Source organism: Halyomorpha halys, unplaced genomic scaffold (genome assembly GCF_000696795.3).
Source record: "Halyomorpha halys isolate HHAL.00 unplaced genomic scaffold, Hhal_1.1 Scaffold80.1, whole genome shotgun sequence".
Classification (NCBI taxonomy): domain Eukaryota; kingdom Metazoa; phylum Arthropoda; class Insecta; order Hemiptera; family Pentatomidae; genus Halyomorpha; species Halyomorpha halys.
Genome location: NW_027110435.1, coordinates 644,591 through 653,394, shown reverse-complemented (window position 1 = coordinate 653,394; position 8,804 = coordinate 644,591). Strand labels below are relative to the sequence as shown.

The window sequence follows — 8,804 nt, the reverse complement described above, 5'->3', positions numbered from 1 at the left end:
CCTCTCCCTCTCCCTCTCTCTCTCTCCCCCTCCACTCTTTCCCACTCACTCTCTCTCCCTCTCTCTCTCTCCCATACAATTCCATTACTAATGATCTATACTTTGCTTTTTTGAAGAGGTCACGTGATATAAGCCTTATTCTCCCATTACTGTTATCTTTGTCTTATTACAGAGTAATGAGCCTGTAAAAAAAAACTTAACTTCACAAGGCTATTTTTCTTTAAACCATGATCTAATATTACAAAATTCCTTAACTGCTCTGTCACGTTTAGCCTCTATACATTGTGATCTTGATCAAACCATCTTGTACAATCATTCGTTCAGTAATAGTTTTTGGGGTTTACATCCTGGATATAAACCCTATGTAAAACTGATACATTTCTTTATTGTCTTCATCTTTACTTGTTCTACCCTCCATAAAGGAGCAATGCCGGCTGCACCACTAATCATTTATTTTCTGTGCTACTGCTGTCCAGTTTCAGATGCCTATAATGGACTGAGCATTATCTGCTACCCCACCAGTCTAGCACAGCCTAGTTAACCAATAATCAATCCTTCCATCCGAGATACGTTCATCTCAAAATATGTTTTAATGGTTGTATGGGATTATATACAATATAATATAAGAAATGAAGATAATTCGGAAGAAAATGGTTGACCATATGTTCTATTTGTTTTGTTTGGTTATAACATATACTGTAACCTTTCTTACCTGTTTTGTGTTTTATTTATTATCTAATATAATTTGTGTATAAGTTCTGTCTTTGATAGATTTTTTTTCATACAGTAAACTATTTTTTAAATTCATTGAGTTTATCAGTGGGAATTAAAAGTAATACTGATTTAATTAAATAGCAGTTGTTGATTTCCACTTGCTACACTCCCTCAAGATATACTGAAACTCCTAACGGATCCATTCTAGTTTTAGTGAGGGTCTTATGAAGCAGTGGTTTTTATTCGTGAATGTGGATAACTGTAAAGTATGTGAGGAGGAACTGAAAATGTTCCATCTATCTCCACTGACAAAGACCTATGCTTGTGGGAATTTTTGCCTCCGAAATAATTCAATTGTTGTTAATTACTTTGTTTTTAAAATGAATTTTTTTTTTTTATAAAAGGAATTTTAGTAATAAAGTGTAATTTATATTTTATTTTTTAATGCTGCCACATAAATTTCATAAATATGAAGAAGATAAGCATCACATTATGGTGTTAGTTATAACCGACAACAAGAGAACATATTGTTTGGTCAACTGTTTTCTCTGTAAGTACTGTAAAGAAAATATATATTTTATTTTGTTATGTTAAATAGGATTATGAAAAAATTGTGGTGAAATTAATTCTAGTATGTGAATTTTATTTATTTAAACTTGAAATTATTTTTTCTGTACTACATTTTCTCTTTGTTTTTATTTTTGGCAATATGTTGAACACTTGGTTTTGAGATGTTCAGTAACAATTTATAATTATTTGGTTGGCATCCTTGGCAATATTGCAAACTATCAATTATCTTCTTATGGGTTGTCAGCATAATAATCTGTTCTAGTACACAGAATGTAAAACAATGCATTCTGTACATTTTTTTTAGACATTTAATTAGTTTAATCTTATTTTGATTTACATTTTACATTTATGAGCAGTTATTCTTTGTAATATTGACCTATGGACATAATAATTTATAGTTACTATTTTTTAATCTTAACTTATCATTTTTTGACAGAATTCGATACATCTAAATTGGAAATGGGAGCAGTCGCTGATATGTTTGATCATAACTCGGAGGGTTATATTGACTGGAAAGAATTTATTGGTAAATTTTCCTTACATTAATTGTATATAATGATCACATGATTATTTACTGGTATACTTAAATGGATTATTTTGCATTTAGCTGCTTTAAGGCCAGATTGGGAAGAAAGGAAGCCAGCTACTGAAGCAGAAAAGATTCACGATGAAGTTAAAAGGCTTGTAATGCTTTGTACCTGCAGACAAAAGTTTAGGGTTTTCCAAGTTGGTGAAGGAAAATATAGGGTGAGTTATTACTAATCATAACTTTCTTAAACATGACTATATTAGAGGTCTCATTTTACTGTAGCTCAATTTAGAGGAATTATATTAGATTATTAAATAGAATTCAGTTTTCACTTTTTTACTATTTAGGAAATATATGGAAGTATTATGATCATGAAAATTTTGAATCTGTATTTTCAACAGAAATACATGTTTTAAGGTCTTTTAAGTCAAAGCTACCAAGTCTTGCAAAATAGTCAGTATGTATGTTAGTTGTTCATAGGTTAATTCATAAATGAAAATTTGTACTGAACTGAAATTACTTATTTAAGGTAGGTATATGCCTGGAATGTTATCAAAACTTTTCCACTAAAATTGACTTGATAAAAGTGTTCATTGATCATAATTTTTAAGGTTATATTGATTGGAAAAAATTCATTGGTAAACTTATATTAATTGTTCAATATTGCTAGAACTTGTTAACATGATATTTTTATTGTTTCTAGACCTAAAAGTCTTTTCTTATGAATTACTTCATAAAGAATTATATTTTAAATAATCAATTAGGATAATTTAAATTTGAATGTATGTATTTTTATTTTACCTAAATTTTGTGTATAGTAAAAGAAAATTTTCAATACCTCCAAATAGAATCATGGTCTTGCATTTATTTTGTTATTATTCTTGTGTTCAGTTCGGTGATTCTCAGAAACTTCGCTTGGTTAGGATCCTTCGATCAACTGTCATGGTCCGAGTTGGAGGTGGTTGGGTTGCTCTTGAGGAGTTTCTAGTCAAGAATGATCCTTGTAGAGGTAAGTTCCTCATGTTATTTCATTGTTTAAATTGGGTAATTGATTTCATGATTTTTAGTTTATCATAATTTTAAAAATCATGTTTTAATAATCCCAGTATGGAATATATATTAAATAAAAATGTTACATATTGTGTAATACTCTTGTTTATTGGCTCCTGAACCTACTGCACAACAAAATTAATGCTTACTAAGGGTCCCAGACCACTGTTCAACATGTTTAGAGTTGTTGCTCCCTTCATACCCCCCATTACCCACCATTCAGCTGTTTTCTAAAAACATAATAATACAAGAGCTCAAGAGGAGAAAAAAGTCAGTGTATTTGCTGGAATTACATATTCGAATTTTTGAATACATTAATGAAAACTATGTATAATTAGTCAAAATTGATGAGTCTGCCAGTTATAGTTAGGGGGAATAAAAAATAATGTCTGTTTCAAAACGTTAAAGTAAATTAATTTTTTATTTGGAGCTCCATATCTTTAATACTACTTACAACACTATAAAACCTAATAGAACACTTTCTAAGTTAGAGTAAATTTTCTAAAATATGAGCCCTAATAGAGCTATTTATGTTCAATAGTTCCCAAGCTACAGTTTTTTAAAAATCAACATTTCATGAAAAATCGGTAGTTATTCAATTTATTTCCTCTGAAAGAAGAAAAGCTCCTTTTCTTACCTTCCAGTAACCTAATATGAATTAATTTCTGATTAGCCTGTTTTGATGTATCATTGTGAAGAAGAGGGCAGGAGCCAGTGCTCTGGAGTATTAAATAGAATACTTCAATTTGATATTAATTATTCTGAAAAATTATATTAATATTAAAAATTATTCAAAATAATGCTTAAAAAGATTAACTTCATTATTGACATTTACTTATTATAGTATTTATAATAATCTCATTTTAATTTACTTGTGTGATTCAAACTGAAATACTGACTACATACTTTTTCCTCCCTTTTTCCTAATCCCCCTTTAATTTCTATTCTTTTTTTTTTATTTACTTATTTATTTTCATTTGTACAACTTTTTTTATTTCCTTTGGTTTATTTATTTTTCTCCTCCCTTGTTTACTCCCTCCCTTAATTTTTTATTTTGCTTTTTTTTCCGTCTTTTTTCCTGTTTGTTTACTCTGTACAGTAGAGATGTTGCCGATACCGAACCCATATGTACCTGAGGAACATGAACCGTGGTGTCCCCTGAGTGGTGGGTTAAAATCATTAGTTGCTTTATTTGTTCATTGTCGCGTAGACCAATATTGGAGAAGGCTTGTTTCTGAAATTAAACATATGTAAATATTTTTTTAATGTATTAATAAATAAATTATGTTAGTGTAGTTACTTGGGAATAAAAACCAAATTCAGTTTTGGGGGGAACAAGTTCTTCTTCAATTCTTTCTTTTATTATTGATTATTTTTTATGTTGAGCTACAGCATAAGTTGATAGCATATATTAATTAATTCGAGTTTATAATTTTATATCTCATTTTCTATATAAATCTTTTACGAATTTTCTGCATTTTTTTTTTCTTTGTGGAATATGAAACAAAGTTACACATTTTAGGACTAAAAAAATCCTGCATTAACTATCAGAAAAATTTTGTAGTTTCTATGGGGGTTTGTCAGTCAGAGAAAATGGCTTAGTATCCATAAGGGGTTTCCTGGGTTTATTAGGTGTAATGTCTATCTAGAAGACAGACTCCATTCAATTCCCATATTACCTAAGATATGGGACATTGATCAAATTAATTTATTTAATCATCTAAAATTAACCCAATTGAGTTGAAAATGCTATCAACTTAGTTGTAGCCCAATATTTTAACGAAAGAACATTTATTTTAGTGAAATGTATAACGAAATTTTGGTAACGGAAGTCCTAGACTCCTCTTTAGTTTTTTTTTTCTGGGATTCGTAGTTCATTGAATATTAGAAACGATATTGTATAAAAGTCTAGGGTATTTTACCGTACTAAAATTTTGTTTGCTGAAGTAAATTTTTCGTTCGATTTTTTAAGCCTTCTCAGTGTCGTCTGCATGCAAAAAATAATCTGCTTTAATGTATCTATCAAATTTCTGATATCCACTTCTCAATTTATTTTGTGTTATATTATGCTGCAGACACATTTTTTTAATTTTATTTATTTAGTTTTATCTTTCTAGTTTGATTCTAAAAAGGACGGACAGAATTTTATATTTTCGGAAAAAAAAAAATTATTTTATTTATACTGATGATGCTCCCTCGTTTTTTAGGTCGTTAATTTTGGTATATTTATTCAGGAATAAATTTGAATTAATACAGCGTTTCATTTTGTAAATTATTACTTATGAAAGTATGTTAAGATGGGAAAATACCAGTAAAATTAATTGATAACAAATTAAAAATATTTTCTGACCCTATCGTGGCTTTGAATTCATGAAGAATTATTATTTTTTTTTTTTTATTTTTTTTTTTATCATTTTTTTAATACTATAATTATACATGTGTTTATATTATATATATATTTTTTTTTTGACGACTTAGTTTTTTATTTATCTTGCTTTTTATTTTATTTTGTTAATAATTTCCTGTTCTTCAATTTCCTTTTTATGTTTTCCTCACAACAAACGTACTGACTTTTCCCCAAGTGTTAGCATGCACATCCTGTTTGACTTACCTTTTCCTTTTTTGTTCTATATTTTCCTAAGCACGAAAAACTGCATCTTGAGTTTGTTATGAATTTCAGGTATGATTTATACAATGTTCAGTTTGTTTTCAACAATTTTTGTAACATATTTTTTATATACATTTGCTATTGAGTGGTGGTATTTGACTTCATTTTTTTATTGAGTTTGTTTTTGCAAAGCATATCAAGTTTTATATGCACGTTTGATTTTGATTTTTGCTTTTTAAGGCTTTGGTAATGACTGTATTTTTTTATTATTATTATTTTTGTTTTACTTTAATTCATTGTAATAAACATTTAGTCAGGCTCTGTTATATGATTTTTTTTTTTTAAGTTAAATGTTATGACGAATGTAATAAAATCCCAATATGGAATGAATCTAATTTTTCAAACGATGAATCAAATAGAGGTGTCCTCATTTGAGGTCAAGGAGCAAGAGCAAAATAAAAATCTTTTTCATTTATTCATTCATTTGAATTCTAAGTTTACCTTAAGGAAAAAATTTTAATTGAAAGCATGTGTTATAAAATAATTTATTTTAATTGGAGGCCCACATAACTTACCTTATATTATTTACAATACTGCGACATTAAGATTTGAATTTATATCAGCCATTTAAAGCTAAAATATTCAGTTAAATAAAATCCATAGCTATCCTTCCCAGTAACCTACTTAAACTTTAAGATTGTTGAACTTGAATAATTGGTCAAAATTGAATGAAAGTTTCAACAATAAATCTTTTATACTTATGATGGTGTCATACTTAATCCGACACTAAGTGAAACTCCATACTAACTTAGTCATGACCTTTTTTGTAGTATTCCTTGAAATAAAAAATCAACAGGATTTTGAGTTTAAAAGAACTTTTTGGGTACAATATGAGAAACTACTTGACTTTAAAATTATAAAAATGCTGTATAAGATGTGCAATAGTGTGTATTGGCATAAGTAAGTAACTAACCTCTGATTTACTCTAAAACTCAATAATAAATTGTAAATTTACAGATTAAAATTTTGATAAAATTGATATAAATAAAAAACTAATAGAAAATTTATATTTAAAATTTCCTCTGCTCCATTTGTATTTTTCTTTTTTCTTGTATATTTTTAAGTATTATACTGTTAAATCCTTAATTTTGTACTTCGTCATTAACATTTAACAAATTTGCATATTAGTTCCTCAGGAGAATATGTAAATGTTTTAAGGTCAAAGATAAGTAATGTCTTTTTTTTTTTTGCTGCTTGCACGGAAAGTTCCAAGGTTCAATTAATAAATAATATGTTGGTTCCTTAACATCTTTATTCATACAATAGGCCTGTGATAATTTGGTATCTTTTTAAAAATAATGAAATTGATATAAAGTGATTCTAGGTGAATATACTGTTATGTTTTTTCACAAATAATAATGATTGTAATAATAATTTTTCATTTATCCAATAGTAACTTTCTTTAGAAAAACAAATACATAAATATTGAAATTACAAAGGTTTAAAGTTTGGATAAAGAAAGATCTGTCAAATGGTGTTGTGTGGTGAGTCTGAGTTCATAAACTTTAGGGGCAAGATGGCTAACCTTCTGTAATCATTGGTATGGAATAATCTGATTTATAAAACATTGCATTGATTCGTGAATCTCTACTCGTCAATTTAACTACTCTCTGTTAAAAGTTGTAGTATAAATTTTTGAGTCTATTGTATGTTTAAATTTGTAGTTAATCAGAAGAAAGTAAATTATAATTGTTTTATTTTTATTTGTTTTAAATATTAATCTTAAAGAATTTCGTACCTTGGAACAAACTGGCCTTGCTTGCATGATTTTCTGCTGAATTACTTTTATCAAGATGTTTTATATATATATATTTACATATATATACACACACACACCACATACATTATATGTATCTATTATTATCACATTTTTAAATGTCTATGCATGAAATTGAAATTTTCTTTGTGATTTGAGAACTTCTGATATTTAAGACTTATTGGCATTCCATTGTTGAGAAGTTTTGTTTCTGTCTTTAAAAAAAAGTTTTACTTTATTGAATCATTTTCTAATTTTTTTTTTTTTTTTGCGATATACTGATTTTGAATTTCAGTGTGAAATATAGTATATTCAACATATAATTTATCAACTCAACTTCTTTCCACTGAAATTGTAAATAAATCCATACAGTATATTGTAACTAATATTTTTTGTTGGATTAACATTGTAAATTATTTTTCAATGAAACTGCCATTATCCATTAATGAAAAATTCTTTTTATAGTATAATTTAAAAATAGTATGTTGTCATATGTGATGTATGCATAGTCGTTACCAGGTTGTGTTGTGTTTGAATATATATGTGTATATATACAGATACATATATATTATACATGTTTAAACAATACAGGATGAGGCAATGAATTCTCCCACACTTTGAAGGAGTGTGGTGGGGGTCAGAATGTCTCAGAGGAGGAGAGTGGGTCTCATTAGGTAGTTGGAGCCCTCTAGTTTTTAGTAGCCAACATGCCACACATGGAAGAGCAACGTGGGTTAGTCCTTGAAAATCTTAGATCGCACCCTTCAGCACATTATCCATTTGGACCTAAAAATGCATCCTTACAAGATTGACTACCTTTAAGGATTGTTTTGTGGGCTGGGGATGTTCTTTGCGAGTTGGTCGAAAATGCAAATGGAAAGCTTGTTGAGTCACAATGACAGAAATTTTATTTGAAAAACATCACAACAAACCCATGTTGCTCGCCCGTGTACGTCATGTTGGCAACTAAAATCTAGAAGACTTCCACTACTTAACGAGTCCTTCCCCAACAATCCTTCAAAAGATTCCTACCCCCTACCCCATCACACTCCATCAAAATGTTCGAGGTTTTGCTGCTGCACCCTGTACATATGTATTTGTATATGTTCATTTTATTTTTACATATATTTTTTAAAGATAATTTTTACTGCCTGTTTTTTGATTTGGGTTGTGTGTGTTTCTTTTTTTTTTTAATATTCCTTCAACTCCAAACACAATAAACAAACTTCATTAACAAAAAAATATATAAAAAAGCGAAAGGAAGAACGAATATTGAGTTGAGAGAACAGTTTATTCTCGCTGATGGAGTCTCCCAGAGCATGTCCGCATTCAAGCCGAAATCAAGCAAGAGTCCAGGACCAATAACTAAAGTAAGTAGCTATTTATACACACACACATATCTATTTAGCTATATGTACATATATATGTATGTATGTACATATATATATATATGTAAATTCCTCAGGAGAATATGTAAATGTTTTAAGGTCAAAGATAAGTAATGTCTTTTTTTTTTT

General features: G+C 28.5%; 1 protein-coding gene across 11 annotated transcripts in view; it reads left to right on the top strand.

Moving 5' to 3' along the window:
- Positions 1 to 8,804, top strand: part of shot (dystonin-like protein short stop) — a 155,451-nt gene that overhangs the window by 130,711 nt on the left and 15,936 nt on the right. For 9 of the 11 annotated variants that reach the window (XM_067048612.1, XM_067048619.1, XM_067048615.1 and 6 more), the window contains 3 exons: positions 1,721 to 1,810; positions 1,892 to 2,031; positions 2,705 to 2,822. In XM_067048612.1, the coding sequence (XP_066904713.1) occupies positions 1,721 to 1,810; positions 1,892 to 2,031; positions 2,705 to 2,822 (348 nt within the window). Of the gene's footprint in view, positions 1 to 1,720; positions 1,811 to 1,891; positions 2,032 to 2,704; positions 2,823 to 8,541; positions 8,658 to 8,804 lie in introns of all 11 variants that reach the window. The other 2 variants (XM_067048618.1, XM_067048613.1) reach the window with 1 other exon arrangement.